The sequence below is a fragment of the Echinops telfairi genome, unplaced genomic scaffold, assembly GCF_000313985.2.
Source record: "Echinops telfairi isolate 266 unplaced genomic scaffold, ASM31398v2 ScPeMD7_24;HRSCAF=84, whole genome shotgun sequence".
Lineage (NCBI taxonomy): Eukaryota > Metazoa > Chordata > Mammalia > Afrosoricida > Tenrecidae > Echinops > Echinops telfairi.
In genome coordinates this window covers 199080-217961 of record NW_022103921.1, presented here as the reverse complement: position 1 = coordinate 217961, position 18882 = coordinate 199080, and the positions used below count along the sequence as shown (strand labels likewise).

The following is an 18882-nucleotide window of genomic DNA, read 5'->3' as shown; positions in this document are numbered from 1 at the left end:
TGGTACCTGACCCTTTCACCGCCTTGTCATCTTACAGGCTGGTGTGCTTCTTCCATGTGGGCTTTGTTGTTTCTCAGTCTTGTTTATCTTCCAGCATGTGGGACCCCAGATTCTGTGTAATTTGACAGCTTGGCACCATCAGCTTTCTTCACCACATTTACTTATGTACCCGCTTTGTCTTCAGCATTCGTGTTGGGGTAGGCTGGTGTGAGTTTCCAATATTTTAAACAACTTTTTCATGTAGATCCATTATCAATATTGGGGTACAGTTTACTTGAAATATCATTATCTGACCTTGGTATCAAGGTATGAGACTCACTGGTCTCATAGAAAATGTTACTAAGTGTGCTCTCACAGACATTGTTATGTCTGCTCCCAATGACTTGAACTTAAAAACAAAACATAAAGTGTTTACTCATACTGTGTGAATACTCTGTTGTCAAGCTGCCAGAATCTTCAACTTTAATCTGTCTTACAGTTAGCCTCGAAGTTTTCCATCGAATTTAATTTTGATTCAGTTGATTATAGGCCTTCTGAGCATCCTGAAACCCACTCAAGTGTCATAGATCACTTAGTCTGGCTGGATCCTCTGGTCTTGCAGCTGACCCCTCAGTGTAGAGGACTTTGTGATTTACGCTCCCCTTGACAGACAAATAGTCACTCACACTTTAGTGACTGTGTGCTGACCTCACACTAGAGCCCAAGTTTGGGAAATACTCTGCGATAAGACATGCTGGGTGGATCTTAGAGAATATTCTTCAGCTCACCTCCAGGCAAATTGTCTAAATCAATGAGGGCCAGGAATTCCTCAGTGATTTTTTTTTCATTGGTTTGTTACACACACACACATACACACACACACACACACACACACACACACACACACGAAACCCATTCCTTCTTTTTAGTAAGAGAGCTTATGTTCCAGCAAATGTCACATGAAAGGTTTGGCATCGGTTACCATGGAAATAACTTTTGTAAACATAACTTACACACTGGTATTTTGGGCATGTCTTGAATACTGATCAGTGGTTTCTGAGGTGGTTGTTAGGTGTCATTGAGTTGATTCCACATCCGAGGGACCCAGTACACAACAGAAGGAAACACTGCCTTCTCCTCTGCCAGACTCACCATTTAGCAGGAACCCATTGTTGCCGTCACTGTGTCAATCCATTTAGTTGGGGACTCCTATTTTCCCTGCCTTCTACTTTACCACCTACACTATCCTTCTCCAGGACTGCTCCCTTCTGACAACATTGTCCAAAGTATGTAATATGAACGCTCACTATCTTTACCTCCAACTAGCACTCTGAGCTTACGTCTTCGAAGACAGGATTGTTTGTGCTTTTGGAGACCAATGTAATTTCAGTATTATTGGCCAGCATTACAATTGAAACAAATCGATTCTTCTTCAAGCTTCCTTATTCAATGTTCAACTTCCACATACATATGAGATGGTTGACACTACCTTGCTTTGGGTGAGGTGAACCTAGCCCTCAAACAAAGGAAGATCCCTGCTCTTCAACACTCTAAACAAGCCTAATAAGGCATCTTTATCCAATACAAGGTATCTATTGATCTCTTGACTGTTACTATCACCCTTCTAGTTCTTTGGGTATTTTTTGCATAAGCTAACAGTATTTCTGGAAGGCATTTAAACTTAGTCAAGCTTAAATTAAGAATGTTGCTCAGGAGGGGCCTGGAAGCCAACTTTACTCTGCAACCAACCAATGTAAGAGCTCTGAGTTTAAGCCTGTTTTTAAGACCCTGTGGAATGGTGAGCCTTATATTCAAAGTATGCTTGATGACTGGTATAATGAGAGAGTCTAATACAAATTGTGCTTTTCTCTAGCAGCCTGACTTGCTGATTAGTTTTAGAGGAGCACTAATGTGCACCTTTTATCCTATAACTGCAACCTCACACTCCCTGCCTTCAGAAACACCCTGGGGGTTACAAAAGGGCAGTGCCAATGATCTCCAACCAGCCACTCAGGCTAATACCTCCCTGCTTTATCACAGCATAGCCTCTTCCCAGCACATTCATTTTGTTTTCCTGCCAAACTAGGTTCCTGGTGGAGCATGTTTCACAAGCTCAGGCCTAGATACTAGCTTTTCCCCTTCTCCCTGGAAGAGCAACACTATGGATGGGACATCCTAGAACCCAAGTCAGTAAGCCCTCTCCTACAGCTTGTGTTGTTTGCCATCTGTCAGCATCACCTAGAGCTTGGACTCCAGAATCTAGGCCAAGATGACACAATGGTTGATCAGTCAGCTCTTTCCTGGGTCCATCTTGTTCTTCTAAGCTTCTGCCCTCACCTTGGCTCTTGGCCTGACCCATCTACCTACTCCTTAACATTCCTTGTCTGTAGGCTGCAGTCTTTCACAAAGGCTTTAAAATTGGACATCCGTAAACCCAAGAGCTTAATAGAGTAGCAAATAAGGATTCCCCTGGCTTGTTTTCTTGTTTAGGATATCTCTGTGTTGGCCAAGGTGCCTCTAGGATGTCGTGTTGGTGTCCCTCTGTCTCTTGTTGTCCACCTGCACAACTTTCTCTAGTTACCACACAATTGTGCATAAATGGGTTACCCAACCTTAGGCATTTCTTCACACACAATACATATTGTAAAGAATACACAGGATGCAAGGGGATTGGGGCAGGTTAAACGTGATAAAAAGCTCGTCATGGATTGGAGTGGCACATATGAGCATGATTCAGCTTGATCACTTTCGCCAGATATGTCAAGGGTTGTGGTCTGAGGTGTGGTACGGGCTGGTAAAGAACGTTCTTCATACAATATTCCTTTCTTCACTAGATTGCTGGTGAAAAGAAGATATTTACCTTCAATGGAGCTTGAAAATTTTGAGGCCTTAAATTTATTTTACTCGAAAATAAATATTGTATATATAGGATGTGGATCCAAAGTTGAAAATTATATTTGAGAGATTAGTAAAATTGCTTTGTAAAGATAGGGTGGGCTCTTGTTTAATGCAAACACCCTCAGATTGGAGCATGGTTTTGATCCCAAGGGGTGGGGGTGGTCACTATTTAGCACAGGAAGTACAGGCCAAGAACCTGACTGCCTTTCTTAACATTGACTCCTCTTCTGTTTCAGAACAAAGAAATATGGCCCAGTCTGGGGAGTTAGAAATCTCTTACTACTGTCTTGCACATTGAAGCATCACAAGGAAGGATTTCATCTTCTGACTGGGTTATGAACCAAATCCATTCACCTGACTCCAAACAGGGTGAGCCACTCTGGGGTCCCTGGGGACAGCACCAGGTGAGGAGCTTGAGGGGAAACAGGAGGGATCCGTGTTTCCTGAGGTCTGACCCTTGGGGAGCGCCAGTGTACAAGGGTCCAGGCTGTCCTGATGGTCAGAGTCAGAGGTCTTTGCTCATCTCCCTGAATGACAGAATTCACTGGTAAGTAACTCTTGTAATTGTATTCAAAGTTAAAAAAGGCTCGTGCTGTAGTAGTTACAGATTGGGCTGTTAACTGCAAGGTCAGTGATGCAGAAGTGTAAGTCACACCAGGGTTGAAAGACAGGGTGTCTACTCTTGTAAAGAGTTAGTCTTGGACACCCACAAAGGGCAGATCCATCTTCTCCTAAAGGGCCGCTATAATCGGAATCCACTCAATGGCAGTGAGTTGGGTTTTAGGTTTCGGTTGCTGATGACAGTGACAACTCTGTCGATTTGCTGTGTCCCCACTTTGATTAAGCCTCCATTAAATTCTCTCTGATCATTAACCAAGCAGGTAGATCATCTGCCCCTGGGGGAGAATGCCCTAGAAGTAGATTGCCTGCACTCCTTTCCAGCCAGCCCTCTCCACTTGCCTGCCTAGGTATATCCTTGATGGAGATCAACTTCCTGAGGCCAGAACAGGGGCCACTGTCATGAGTCTTGCCTTGACTGGCTTTGTGTAAAGGCCCTGGACCTATCGTGTAAGTGCCTCTATCTAATAATGTGCACGTCCTAATCATGGCCCCATTCCTGCTGCTGCAGCCCCATCTGTACCTGTGATGTATTAATCTGGCACCAGTCGTGATCTGTGACATGCCTTTTGTTCTATGCCCTGTTTATTCAGGATCCCGACCTAATCCTCGGTTTTTATTTTGACTTCGTGCTAATGGCCTCCCTTAAATATATGATGTGTGTGTGCGTGCGCGCTCGCACACACGCATGTGTGTGTATTTTGTTATCTCTTAAGTTTAATAGATGTTCTCCTTAGATTATATTTGACATAAGACTCACTTTTCTACCCTAACACACAATTTAGGATCACAAATGACTCAAGGTACAGTTCTTCTTTCGGACAGCATCCTGACAGACATACCTGCAGGTAAAGTCAGGCCCTGCAGCCTCCTGGTTTCTATCCTGAATGGGCAAATGTTGCAAAGGTTTTTTAGCTCTGCAGATAAATGCCCACTCTTCCCCTTAGCCTCAGACCAAATACACTCAGCTCTGTGTGGGTTGGCAAATCTAGTTCCCCAGATAAGTGCTCATATATACACCACTTCACCTACTAACCTCCTGCTCACAGGCACTGAGCTCTCTTGTTCTGTGGCCTGAGAATCCCACTGCTCTCTCAGTGTCTTTTTTTTTTTTAATCATTTTATTGGGACTCATACAACACTTATCACAATCCATACATACATCAGTTGTGTAAAGCACACTTATACATTCGTTGCCCTCATCATTCTTTCTTTTTTTTTTTTTTTAACATTTTATTAGGGGCTCATACAGCTGTTATCCCAATCCATACACACATCAATTGTGTAAAGCACATTTGTACATCGTTTCTCAAAACATTTTCTCTCCACTTAAACCCCTGACACTAGGTCCTCATTTTCCCCCTCCCTCCCCGCTCCCCCCTCCCTCATCATTCTTAAAACACTTGCTTTCCGCTTGGGCTCCTGGAGTCATCTCCTCATTTTTACTTTATTTTTCCCCCCTCCCTCATGAACCCTTGATAATTTATAAATTATTATTTTATCATATCTTACACTGTCCAACGTCTCCCTTCACCCACTTTCCTGTTGTCCATCCCCCAGGGAGGAGGTTATATGTAGATCCTAGTAATCGGTTCCTCCTTTCTACCCGCTCTCTCAGTGTCTTGGTACCACGGCCACCATGTCTCTGTTTCTGCTTCTCCCCAACACCTTATCTCTTGTGTCCCAGTTCTGTATCTTCTGGATTGAAGAGTTTCAATACAAGAATCTAGGATGCAAAGGCCCCTACTCCTGGCTCGTCTTTCTAGATGGTAGTGAGATCCTAATTTCTGTTTCTGAAATGGCTCAATTAAGCCTCCGTGATATCCAATGTGACTAATTGCCGGGTTAGCTTATTAGACATCTTATTTGCACAGCTACAAGGGTACCAATCTATTGTCGGGCAAGTTGTCCAATCCTCTTAAACTAGAAAAACCAAACTCAATGCTATCAAGTTAACACTGACTCATAGAGAGTTTTTCGACAGGGTAGAACTGTCCCTGTGGGTTTCAAACACTGTATCTCTTTAGCAGAGTAGAGAGCCGTGCCACTCGTGGGAGAAGAGAGCACTGTCTTTCTTTTGGGGAGAAATATGTGGGTCCCAACTGCTGACCTTGGGGTTAGCAGCCCAACAGTCACCATCGTGCTACCAGGGCTCCTTTGCTTCATTCATATTGGCGACGACAAACCCACGTAAATATTTGGGATGGAGTTAAGGGGCCATAGCTAGAAATACTGTGTACTTGTATCGGCCAAATAACAAACTACATTGGACACTCCAAATAATGCTACATTAAAAACATTGTTTACCTTGGGATTGAAAAGTATACTCACTATGGGGGGATATGTACTTCTTACTTCATTAAAAAAAAAAAAAAATATATATATATATATATAATATAAGTTTCAATCTAACATGATACATAAGTGTTTATTTTGGAGCCCTGGTTTTGACATGTATTAAGAGTTGGCCTGCTAACCTCACGGTCAGAGGCAAAAATCCCATTAGCTGCCTGTCCTGGCTTCAGCATCTCAGAAACTGCGCAGCAGTTTTATTGTGTCCTTTCGGGTACTGACACGTCTCACTCCCCTTGATGGTGTTTTAAAGTGTTTCTAAAGTGATAGTGCAATTTGTAGTTCCTCTAGAAAATCATTTTCAATTTATAATAGCTTTTTATATATATCCCACTTGAAATGCTTCCAGATGCTTTCGTTAACATAATCATCTTCAAAGATCATTGACTTGTCATTCTCCTTGAGAGTCCCACAGTCAGGAATTGATGGTTCTGTGTGCTGTGAGGTAGGGATCCAGCTCTTTTGTTTCCTCCTTTTGACATGTGTTTGATTCTCCAGTCTCTATTTGTTATAAAGTCATCTTTTATTCACATGTCTGAAAATTGTGAATGTTATGTTTTCCGTCACTCAATAGAGTGACCATTACCAGGATTGGGGACTTTGTGTGAAGAAGCGGGAAGAACAGTAGCAGCATCTGGACCTACAGGTTGTGTGTTACTCACATTGTGTTCTCCCCTCAGCCTGCAGATTGTGCATCACCAGCATCTTAGAGGAATGAGGAAGAAGTGCCTGGTTTGGCTATTATTATTTCTGGGGTGCCCTCATGAGAGATTCAAATTTGTCGACATCATTAGAGTTGATCCAGATAAGACAAACATAGAGCATCTCATTTGCCGGCAGTGTCCTAAGGACCAAAGAAAATGACCACGGCTCAGGTGATTCTGATGTATTTTATCCTTTTCTGTATTTCCTACTGGAAGTGTAGGAGCCTGTGTAATACTGATTCAGTTCATTGAAAAAGTAGAAATTTGAAATAGTAGAAGTTTTAGATAAACGTTGGTTCTGATATCAACATTGGGCTGGGGAAGATTAGGAATATATTGATCATAGGAATAACACTAAACTATTGACATTGAGCATAATACATCACTGAGGATTTTTGGCTGGTGTTAGCTTTCAACTCATAATTCACTATTCTGTGGCCAACCCATGAGAATCATTCAAATTAAATGCTATGCCTTGTTTTTATTGAGAAATAAGATCACGTCTTTTGGGGAGTACAGTATTCCATGAGATTTTTGTCTGAATAAGTTTCTTTAATGTTTCTTTCTGAATGTGATGTGTTATGTAATCTCCCAAAGAGCAGCATTCTCTTTAATGCATCTAAAATGGGCCTTGTAGCAATAGTGGTTTAAAAATGGTTGACAGTTTCTCACCTCCTCTAACTATAGATGTAGGAGAATCAACCGTCAGCACCAGCTCTGATTCCTATACGGGAGAGCTTAGACACACCTGTGCCCTCCAGTGCTTTTCCAGTTCTGACAGCAGTTATCTCTACCTTAGTTTCCCCCTTCTCCATCCACTAATTCTATGCAGTGGCCACATACCAATTACAGTCCAGAGTCATAGGTTCAAGTTTTAATAAGGAACAGAATGTAACTTGGTATCAGAATCTTTAGGTTACACATTGGGGTTCATACTAAGGAAACATGTAGGCACATTTGCTCTTCTTCAGGGGAGGCCTGTTTTCCCTGTCCCCTATCAGACATTTCCCCTTCTATAGGTAGGCTCATTTCTTACTTCCATCTGTATAGGCTCCTCTCAGCTCCTTGAGAATATCCTCCTCTTCATCTTGCCTGCCCGTCCCACTCTCTTGGCTGAAAAGCCCTTTCTGGACCTGTCACCATTGGCTCTGTTGCTGTCTTTTCTGCCCTGGTCATTGTCTCCTTTGGACAGCTCTTGACCCATGAATATTACAGTTCATTTTGCAGGAGCAGCAGCAGACCAGTCCCTATGAGGTAGAGGTTCTAGTTCGATGGTTTGCTCTGCAGTACCTCACAGAAACAAATAGCCATCAAGTAAATAACTCTTCAGGATGGGGAAGCCGGTGAGTCCCAAGTCCATAGTTCAGGTATCAGTCCGGAGGGGTCTCCTCATTAATGTGTTTGCCAAGGCTGATCCTCAGGTAGACAACAGTCCACTGCCTGACAAGTTGAAGTTGTTGAATCTGGTCAGATCGTAGGTTACGGGGGTGAGGAACCGGAATGGGAAGGTCACACAGCATGTTGTTGGCTTACAGAGCGGTGGAAACACTCAAATCAGGTCACACAGGTGGCCCCTCAGTTGCAGGGATGTCAAGGAAATGGTTAATATATGTCTGGAAGTTGGCAAATCCCCAAACCATGGCTTCATTCTGAACTACGTGGCTGCACAGGCTAACAAAACCAACTCAATAGGTCAGATGACAGGCCAGTATCTCACAGTTCCTTCCTCTCTCTCTCCCTCTTTTATTCTTGATAGGATGGTTTCGTAGGCCATCCTAGCACCTTCCCTGCCTAGGTAAGATTAGGTGGGCTTCAGAGGTCGAGCCAATGACAATAGAACTAGGAGTGGCCCATTGGTGAGTGTGTGATGACAGGTAGCAGGTCCAGAAGGACCTTGTAATTAAAGTGAAGGCAGTGCTGTCCAATGGTGACTGAGAAGAGTTTGTCCTAAGGTAAACAAGAGGTGCTTGTCCTAAGGGGCCCTTCAAGAGCTTAGGACGTTGTTCTGCACTCAGGAAGTAAGATTTTGCCTAGGAGCTTTCTGTTCTTTGTCCTGAGGGAAGGTTCATGTTCCTGATCCTGACTTTTATCTTGTTCATTAATAAACCACTTTGGTCTATTGAGTTTTTTGTGGCCATATCAATGGATTATCAAATCCAGAAGTGAGACAAAGAGTGGTGTGGGAGGAATGACTTGTGTAAGAATTGACAAAACATGTTGGAGGGCTGAGGTATGTTTGACCTCCCCCTCATAGGGGTCAGCTCTGAATTGAGTCTGATACCTATCACCTCTGAAGGTGCAGAGCATCTCATCATGGTGATACTGCTAGGAGTCCGAATTCCAGTTTTTTTTTTTTTTTTCTTTTTATTTATCATTTTATTAGGGGCTCATACAACTCATCACAATCCATACGTGCATCAGTTGTGAAAAGCACCTTTGTACATTCATTGCCCTCATCATTCTCCAAACATTTGCTCTCCACCTAAGCCCCTGGCATCCGCTCCTCGTTTCCCCTCCCCATTCCCCCGTCCCTCATGAACTCTTGATAAATTATAAATTATTATTTTGTCATATCTTGCACTGTCTGACATCTCCCTTTTCTGTTGTTTGTCCATTTCACAATGTACTGTAAACTTGTTTATTACTATAAACAGGTATGTGTTTATCTACTGTGTGTGAGTATAAATGAGCTATTTCTAGCTCATTCAGCTAATTTCCCTGCTACACAGAATTCTAATTTTATGATTGGGTCTATTATTGTTGGGGCATTAGTGTCTCCAACATTGGATTGGGTCCACAGGAATGACTTTGTGATTGTGGAAAACATTACAGACAGACAGACAGCAGGCATAGGGGCTCCTCTACCCATGACAGGACAGAGAGTGAATGTGTTTTCCACTGGGTATACATGATGGCCCTTACAGATCTTTCGTAAGGCATGCATGTCATAGAGTTAACATACCTAGTCAATGGGTAATAGCATAACCAGGTAACAATAAAATAGCAAGGAGGTGAGTCACTATCTTTACCTAGTGCTAGCTGACCTCCAAACACCCCTTCCACCTCTGCCCTCCCCCTCCCCGTGGGTTTATTACCTTTATGGTGGGTTGGCTATAAAACATGATTGCGCTAATCTGCAGATAACCTTCAGGTATAGTGAAGTAGTCTAGTCCACACAAATGATTCATCTACTATGGTAGCTGCTTTAAGACTGCTCCTTAATGGAGTGCTGTTGTGGGGGGCACATTAGTTGGCCTGGATAACTTGTATTTGAAAACATTTCTATCACGGAACATTGGAGAGTTTTCTCTGAACTTGCCCGTGGTAGCGAGTATAGAAATAAAGTCAAATACTTTCTACCAAGTCCTCAGTTTACCACACATTATGGAATGCACTTTCACAATAGTTTTTATTACTGTTTTGCTTTCTTTACTGTAAGAATATTTTTAAAATCTTCAAGTGTAAAATACACCATTAAATCGACTCCCCTTACTACAGGAATCACTGACATTCAACGATGTGGCTGTAAAGTTCACCCGGGAGGAATGGCAGCTCCTGAACCCGGCTCAGAAGACTCTATATCAGGATGTGATGTTGGAGAACTATCGCAACCTGGTTTCCATCGGTGAGAATTCTCAAGTCATTGACCTCGTCATTGGCTTTTCCTATCTTTTGTGTTAAAATCTTTGCAGTGTCTGTGGTGTTCTCAAAGAGGTAGATTCTCATTGCATTCTCTGGTCTTAGGTTAGTGGGTAGGTCTTCTACCCTTGAGAGAACACCCTTTATTTTGTGCCTTTGAACATGATCTTCCTAGAAATCCAACATTCTGCAGGCTTTAGAAACCTTAGGTTAATGTTGGTGGGTCTGATTCTGTAATTTCTCATGAACAGGTTATCTAGTTGTGACCCCAGTAGCTTTCACTCAATTGGAACAAGGAGAACTGCGGTCTGTGTTAGAAACAAGCTATAGTGGACTTTTTTTCAGGTTTGTGGTCATAATACCTTAAGGGGGGAATTGGCCGGTGTGGTTGATTCAACTGGTAGAAGGCCTCACAGCCATGATAGGTGTCGGATAATGCATAAAAGTGTGCACCTCTTTGATTATGAGAACTCACTTTTCATGGAAGTTGAGAGAACTACTCCTCTAGCTTTTCTGAGATTAGATTTTCATTTATTTGATTTACACTAGTGTATGTGTGGTTTCATAATTTTCTTTCTTGAAGATTCTCAAACCCTTCCCTCTTTCATGTTCTTCTACCTTACTAGGAAAGTCCGTCGTATAAGCCTCTCTCCATCCAGAGAACATTCAATCTGTAACTGTTGTCCAAATACCGCACATTCTTCCCCTATTGAGTAAGGATGGATTTCCGTTTGTAGTATCTAATCCCACCTTGGATCTTGGGCTTCACCATGGACGGGGCTCCACTGTGATTCCTTAGCTTCCCCCCTTGGAGTTTCTCTAGAGGTTTTGGTTTCCATTTTTCATTGGTTCTCGTAACCCCTTAAAGTTTTCTTCATTCTGGTGACATGAGTTCTTTCTGTTTTCTCATAGAGATGGTCAAACTGCCTTCTCTGTGGGAATTACCTAACAGACGTGTTTCCCTCTATTTTACTCCTTTTGGTGAAACACGTCTGTGACTTCTGTTATTTTCCGATATCTAAGATCCTTTTCCAGCAAGAAAATTGTTATCAATGGAGTATATACTTTAGCACTGTACCTTCAAGTTTTTTCCACCTGTAGGACTTTCTTTAAAGTTGTCTGCGCCGCTGATAATTTTGTAAGTGGAAAGCACATTTCTAACATCTTACATGCTTGGTTCTTTCATTCAACGTGTGTCTGCTGTGTGTTCCTTACTATGCAGTATGCCTTCTTTAAGTCTACCCCCTCCTAACATGTTCAAAATGGGAAAGACGACCTGCCTGCTTCGAAAGAACTCTCTTGGCTGTATTTTCCAACACTGAATTTTTGGTTGATATTCAAACAGTGCATGGTACAGTCAGCACTGCTCTCTGCTTTGTTTTGTCTTTTGAGTCGTTCTGGTTTCCATATGTAGGGTGTCTTGGTGTCATCCCACCACTCATCTGCTCTTCAGTCATTAGTCGTTAGTCATCAGTCTTTTATGCCTCAAGTGTATTCTTCTAAGCTCAAGTGAGGTAGGTATTTTAGCTATTGTCGACTTCTTTGAACTTTTCTTCAGCTTCAACATGCATTTGAGCAATTGATGATCTGTTCCACAGCTGATCCCTGGCCTTGTTTTGACTGACGAGCTTCTCCATCATTTCTTTCTACAGATGTGGTTGATCTGATTTTCATGTAGTCCATTCAGAGAGGTCCATATATATAGTTTTCATTTTTGATGTTTAATAAGGAATTTGCTATGAATTCATCATTAGTTTCTCAAAATTGTATTTTGTATTTTGAGTGTCATTTCTATCACTCACACCACATTTTTCAACTACTGATACTTAATACAAATTTCACATTCATCAGTGTACATGATTGCATGGTTGATCTATTTCAGGCTGCAAAAGTTAGGTGAAATTTTCAATACATATATATTTTTAATCATTCTATTGTGAGCTGTTAGAGATATCATAACATTCCATAGTTCAATCACATCAAGCAGTATTACACAATTGCTACTACAATCAGTTTCAAACCATTTTCTTTCTTCTAGAACTCCTTGATATCAGCTCCCCTTTATCCCCTCCCACCCCCACCCTTCAATTTCTTTATTGTGGGAAACAGAACCTGGATGAAAGTGTAAGCAGCCTTATCTCTATACTCCTGACCACAGGGCTTGGAAGACCAGTGCTCATGCTAGAGGAAATCCTCCACAGTCCAGAGGCTATAGATAAAGCTGATAATACACAATCTCCAGATAGAAAGAGTTTTCTCTACAACTGTCCTCCATTAAGATGCTAGTCTTAGGCTGACTTTCATTAGTCAGCTAAAAAGATGCCTAGTTTAAGAGCAATGAGGTTCTTTTTGTTGCTATCAAGAAGTCAACTGTTCCTTTGTCTCATATATACCTTCTGTTTGGGTCCTAAGAGATGGTTGTGTAACCGAGCGGCAGAAATCAAAAGGGAGCCAAAAGTATTTAGGCGGGCACCTCTTCCATGATGTCAGGTCTGAGCTGGATAGAGAGAGAAAGTATATTCTTTCACCGATTTATATAAACTCGGGATATGCAAACCCATCCCCACCCCCCAATACACACACAGAGACACCTACCCACATAATGAGGTGGCAGAGTCTTTACCCTGGAGGTCCCTGAGTTCATTGGTTGAGTAACTTAACACCAGCGCTGAGGGCAGTTAGAGGGAAGTAACTTGTCCCCTGAGCGGGGAGAACAATCACAGTGTGTCTGCTCCTATGGATAAAGCTGGCGGCTGTTAGAGATTAGCCATGTGCTTTTATGAGGTCTCATTAAGGTATCGCTACAATGGGAGGATATTGTGGGGATGATGGGGATGAATTTTCATTAGGACAATATGACTGGGACACTTCTCTAATCCGAAAATGTGAAGGCCTCCCTCCATCCAGAATCCTGGCCTTGCAGGCTTCTTTAATCCAGACAATAGAGAATCTGTCTGCAAATGTTCTCTTCCTGGTTGTCAATTTCCCACTGCTTGATACTTATCATGAAGTGTTCTTAAAGGATCAGGTTATCCAGTTTCACACTTTGCCCATTCTGTTGTGTATTTGGCTGCTGGAGACTTGCATGTCTCACTACTACATAAACTCACTGCTAAATGACCTCGATCACTCATCATCAGCAATGCAGATGAGGCCGCTGTTCCCTGTATGTGCTGTCTGCTTAATCTTCCTTAATTTCACATGGTTCTTCTATGGACCCATTTAACTGTGAGGTTGGATCCCACAGTTTATGTCTGCTTTAAGAGTTGGTACAAAAATGTAAATAACAGTTGTAGCCATTGCTCTTACTTGCAGGCATATGAAAATTAACCCACCACTGGCAACATTGTACTTCAAGAAAGATATTGCAATGTACTTTTTTTTTTTACTTATTTTTTAGGGGCTGCAATGTACTTTTTTTGATGATGAATACGACACCAACCTACTTGAAGTTGTCAATCTCAGCCTTATAAACCACTTGATAATCTAAAAATAGCTACTGCTTAAAGTCCAATCATACATACAATATCAATTTTTAAACATTTCATTTTGACAATTTCCAATTTTTCTTGACAGTGCTTCATGCATTCTGTCTTCCAATTATTAGTGCATGTTTGCAGCAGCTATTTCTTCTCCTTTTCACTCATGCCATGTCACCCAGTGAAGGTCCCCAAAGCATTACTCCATCCACATCATTACTGTTCACTGTACTTTGACGTTATTACTTCTAACGTGTTATTTCAGTGCCGTTATACCTGAGGGGTTCATGTTCTAGAAGTTAATCACCAGTTCTACCTCCCAGTCTCTATTTCTGGAAATTCCACTAAGACGTATGCACCATGTGTGATCCTGCTGGTATTTGAAATACTGGTGGTATTGCTTCTGACATCACAGCAACCTGTATGCCACCACAGGAAAACACTGGAAGATGAGTTTTGTCAGCTAGACTGTAGGCTTTCCATAAACATAAGGATTATGTTTGTGTATCATAGTACCTCTCATATATACCTGTAAAATTGTGTTCTCCCAAGTTGAACATTCTGCATTTTTCACATTTCCAATTTGTCTAGTACTTAGTTGTATTTCAGTAAAGATTGATGGAATGAATACATCTGACCTCTAGCAACTGAAATTAGCAGGCCTTACCACCCTTGTGGTCTATGAGTTTCTGTGTTTTGCTTGTATTACATTCTTTGTTTATTTTCATGGTCCCATTAAGCAACTATGAAATCTGTGTTCATTCATTATTTTCACATCCAACCGGATTTCTACAGTAACTGCTTTTACCATTTGGATTGTTTACACAATTGTATTCGTACCAATGGGCAAGAAACATGAAGCATAGTATTTTATTTACGTTCATATAAGCAGTTTGTTGTTAAAGATCTACCTTGTATCAATGCATGTTCTAAGGGATCCATGTAAATCAAGATGATGGAAAGTTTCCATGTTTGTTTTTTTATAGAGATCCACAAAGTTGATAATCATTTGGTTGAACCCTCGCAACATGAAAGAAGTGTGGACAGAACTGAACAATGCTATCAATTTAATACATTGGAAAATATTCTTCATCAGCACAAAAATAATTTTCCTCTAAAGGAAAATTATGAGATATTAGGCTTACATGATAAAATTGTAAAATCAGATTTAATCATTCTGGCATTAAATCAGAACAGTAGCAGCAAAAGAAAAAAGTCAGTTGTGTTCAATGGAGACGAGAAAACTTTTCTCAATATTGAACAGGAGCAATTTTGTACTGAAATGATGTTCCCTGAGTGTGAAAAATCCAGTAGCATGAAGTCACAATGCATTCAACATCAGGAATCTGAAAAAATTGAGAAACAGCGCATGGGTGATAAATGTGGGAAAACCTTCTTCAAGGAGTCTTTCCTCTGTGAGCATCAGTTCATTCATATTCTAGATAAGACCTATGAATGCACTCAGTGTGGGCAAGAATTCGACAAAGTATTCACACTCACTGCACATTCTCGAACAGCACCTAAAGGACAAAAACCATACACATGCTTGGAGTGTGGCAAAGCTTATCATAGTAAATCATATCTCAAGGAACATCAGAAAACTCATGTGGCAGGGACCCCCTGTGTATGCAGTGAATGTGGGAAAGGCTTCACCAAGAACAGTGATCTCACTGCTCATCAGCAAACTCATACTGGAGAGAAACCCCATGTATGTGGTGAATGTGGCAAAGGCTTCATTCAGATTGCACATCTCAAAATTCATCTACGAACTCATACTGGAGAAACTCCTTATGTATGCGGTGAGTGTGGTAAAGCTTTCAGCCAGAAGCAATCCCTAACAGCACATCAGATATCTCACACATGCAAGAAACCCCATGTCTGTGGTGAATGTGGAAAAGCCTTTATCTGGAAGAACCTCACTCATCATCAGCGAACCCCTACTGGAGAAAAACCTAATGTTTGTGATGAGTGTGGTAAAGCTTTCAGTCTGAAACAATACCTTCCAGCACACCAGACAGTTCACACAGGAAAGAAATCCCATGTCTGTGGTGAATGTGGAAAAGCCTTTAGCAGGAAGACGAGCCTCACTGTTCATCAGCGAACTCATACTGGAGAGAAACCCCATGTCTGTGGTGAATGTGGCAAAGCCTTTATCTGGAAGACTGCTCTCATATATCATCAGCGAACTCATACTGGAAAGAAACCCCATGTATGTGATGAATGTGGAAAAGCCTTTATCTGGAAGACGAACCTCATTGTTCATCAGCGAACTCATACTGGAGAAAAACCTAATGTATGCAATGAGTGTGGTAAAGCTTTCAGTCAGAAACAATACCTTACAGTACACCAGGCATTTCACACAGGAAAGAAACCCCATGTCTGTGGTGAATGTGGAAAAGCCTTTAGCAGGAAGACGAACCTCACTGTTCATCAGCGAATTCATACTGGAAAGAAACCCTATGTATGTGATGAATGTGGAAAAGCCTTTGCCTGGAAGAATGTTTTTACTGATCATCAGCGAACTCATACTGGAGAAAAACCCCATGTCTGTGATGAATGTGGAAAAGCCTTTAGCAGGAAGAAAAACCTCACTGTTCATCAGCGAACTCACACTAGAGAGAAACCCTATAAATGTGAAGAATGTGGAAAAACCTTTGCCTGGAAGAATGTTCTCACTGTTCATCAGCAAACTCATACTGGAGAGAAACCCTATGTATGTGGTGACTGTGGAAAAGCCTTTACCTGGAAGAGTAAGCTCACTGTTCATCAGCTGATTCACACTGGAGAGAAACCCCATGTATGTGGCAAATGTGGAAAAACCTTCATCAGGAAGGATCATTTCACTGCTCATCAGCGAACTCATACTGGAGAGAAACCCCATGTATGTGGTGAATGTGGAAAAGCCTTTACCTGGAAGAGTAACCTCACTGTTCATCAGCGAACTCATACTGGAGAGAAACCCCATATATGTGGCGAATGTGGAAAAACCTTCATCCGGAAGGATCATTTCACTGTTCATCAGCAAACTCATACTGGAGAAAAAACCTTATGTATGGTGTGAGTGTAGTAAAGCTCTTAGCCAAAAGCACTGCCTTACAGCACATCAGACATTTCACACAGGAAAGAAACTGTTTGCATGTATTAAATGTGGAAAATCTTACATTTGGAATTCAAGTGTCATTTAACACGAGAAGATTCTTAACAAGAAAACCTTTCAATGGGGTTAGTGTAACAAAGCTTTCCAAACAAAGGAATAGACACTAGGGTTTGGTCTGGGCTGATTGCGGGGCCACATAACGGTAACTTACCATGTGGCTACCCATACTCAGAATTGCTGTCACTATTGACATGGTCCACAGGTGTGGGTAGAGGGACTTCCAGACTTCCGAATAGTGCATGGGCCCCTCCTTGCTCTTCAAGCTTTCAGTTCCCCAAAGAACTGGACCTTGTGTTTCTGGATCACAGCTATGCCAAGCAATAGGGGGCCCACCCAGATGTTAATAGTGCCTACCCCACCTCCATGCTCTTTGTTACCCACCACCCCACCCCAGACAGCACAAACATACCATAAAATATGAGTGAAGAAAATAGAAGATATATGGAAACAATTAGTCCAGAGGAAGACCCACAGTCAACCTCAGCCTCCATGAAGCTGAGACCAGAAGAACTAGAGAGTGTCCAGCTAAGATAGTCCTGATTAGAGTGGGAGAACAAAGGGGAACAAATCCCCAAATCATAAAATAGACCAGGCTTTGCATGAGAAAAAAACATTCTACTGCTGAAAAAGCAGTTGATCCTAAGTCATGTTTACTTACGGATAAAATGGTCAACTCTGGAGTATTGGAGACAATCACTGGCAGTGTTAGTACAGGAAAGGAATCTCTGGTCTTTCACGCGTATAGAAGGAGCACGGAGGATGAAAAGGAAGATAGTAAAGTTTGTACCTACAGATTGTGCCATCAAGGTGTTTAAAATAACCCTTAATGAGTTCAAGAATCGTGACAAATATATTAAAGATGATTAAAAGTTTAAAGACCACTTCAGTAAACTAAATTCACGTAAGATCATCCTCATGAGGGCAGAAAAAGAAATGGACTATCTCTCAAGAATGCAGAGCACTGGAATTCCTTGTCCAACAGTTGTCATGCTCAAGAAACACATTTCCGTTATGTCTTTTATTGGCCATGATCAAAGTTCCTGCTCCTAAATTAAAAGAAGTAAAGCTCAGTGGTGACGGATTGAACGATGCCCACTATCAAACTCTTGATATGATGCAGCGGTTATATAATGAATGTCCACTGCTCCGTCCTGACATCAGTGAGTATAACATGCTGTGGCACGCTGGAAAGGTCTGGTTGATGTTAGCCAGTCTGTAGAACCAACCTCGGCCTGGAGTTCCTGTTCTGGGACTGTAGCAATGTCTCCCCGTTTTTCCAGAAAGGAGGAGTTATGGAAGTTCTCAGTGAACGAAAACTTTAATGCTGTTTCAGGCTTAAACATCTCAGCAGACAGTGAAGCCGATTTCTTAGCTGAGATAGAAGCTTTGGAGAAAATGAACAAAGATCATGTTCACATGAATGGAAGGAACACTGCCTTATTTGTGAAGGACGACACAGGTCCACCAGTACTACATAATGAATAACACCAGTACTACATAATGAATCACACCGATGCCCGCTGCCTTTCTATATTAACAGTGACTATGACCATGATTCTAAAGGAAAAATTATTTTCTATAGTAGCTATGAAAAATGCAAATTTGGCTTCACAAAAGCTGACGGAAACCGGATAACCTTTCCCTGGGTCATCATGAAATGGAATTGAATGGAACGTCTTCCATACTATAACACCCAAGAAGAGACATCATAAGTTTGTGGAGAAGATAAATGCATAAGAACTACTTAAGTATCCTGGTCCAAAAAGTTTCTTGAAATTTTCGATTTTTTTGCATCTACTTAATATGGTTAAACTGTAACTCACAGCTATAATGTAAATGGATTATTGGAAAGCATGGGCTGTAAGATTTAAACCATTTTATTCAAACCAGTTAGTAATTTTCGAGGGAAATATGGCAAATTAGAAATAGTAGATAATTCTTTTTTTTTTTTTCTTTTTTAACATTTTATTAGGGGCTCACACAACTGTTATCCCAATCCATACACATATCAATTGTGTAAAGCGCATTTGTACATCGTTTCTCAAAACATTTTCTC

At 41.5% G+C, this 18882-nt stretch overlaps 2 protein-coding genes and 1 pseudogene across 2 annotated transcripts in view; all 3 read left to right on the top strand.

The window, feature by feature from the left end:
* LOC123521563 (zinc finger protein 615-like) overlaps positions 1–16820 on the top strand; it is a 24162-nt gene extending 7342 nt beyond the window's left edge. Inside the window, exons 2-6 of the mRNA XM_045289050.1 lie at positions 3114–3246; positions 3846–3945; positions 6528–6722; positions 10050–10176; positions 14656–16820. Of these exons, the coding sequence (XP_045144985.1) occupies positions 6708–6722; positions 10050–10176; positions 14656–16730 (2217 nt within the window). The 5' untranslated portion in view covers positions 3114–3246; positions 3846–3945; positions 6528–6707 and the 3' untranslated portion in view covers positions 16731–16820. The remainder of the gene's footprint in view (positions 1–3113; positions 3247–3845; positions 3946–6527; positions 6723–10049; positions 10177–14655) is intronic.
* Positions 10103–18882, top strand: part of LOC123521562 (zinc finger protein 615-like) — a 52689-nt gene continuing 43909 nt past the window's right edge. The window contains exon 1 of the mRNA XM_045289049.1: positions 10103–10176. The gene's annotated coding sequence lies outside the window, so the exon portion shown is untranslated. The remainder of the gene's footprint in view (positions 10177–18882) is intronic.
* On the top strand, positions 16862–18735 carry LOC105979640 (annotated as a pseudogene).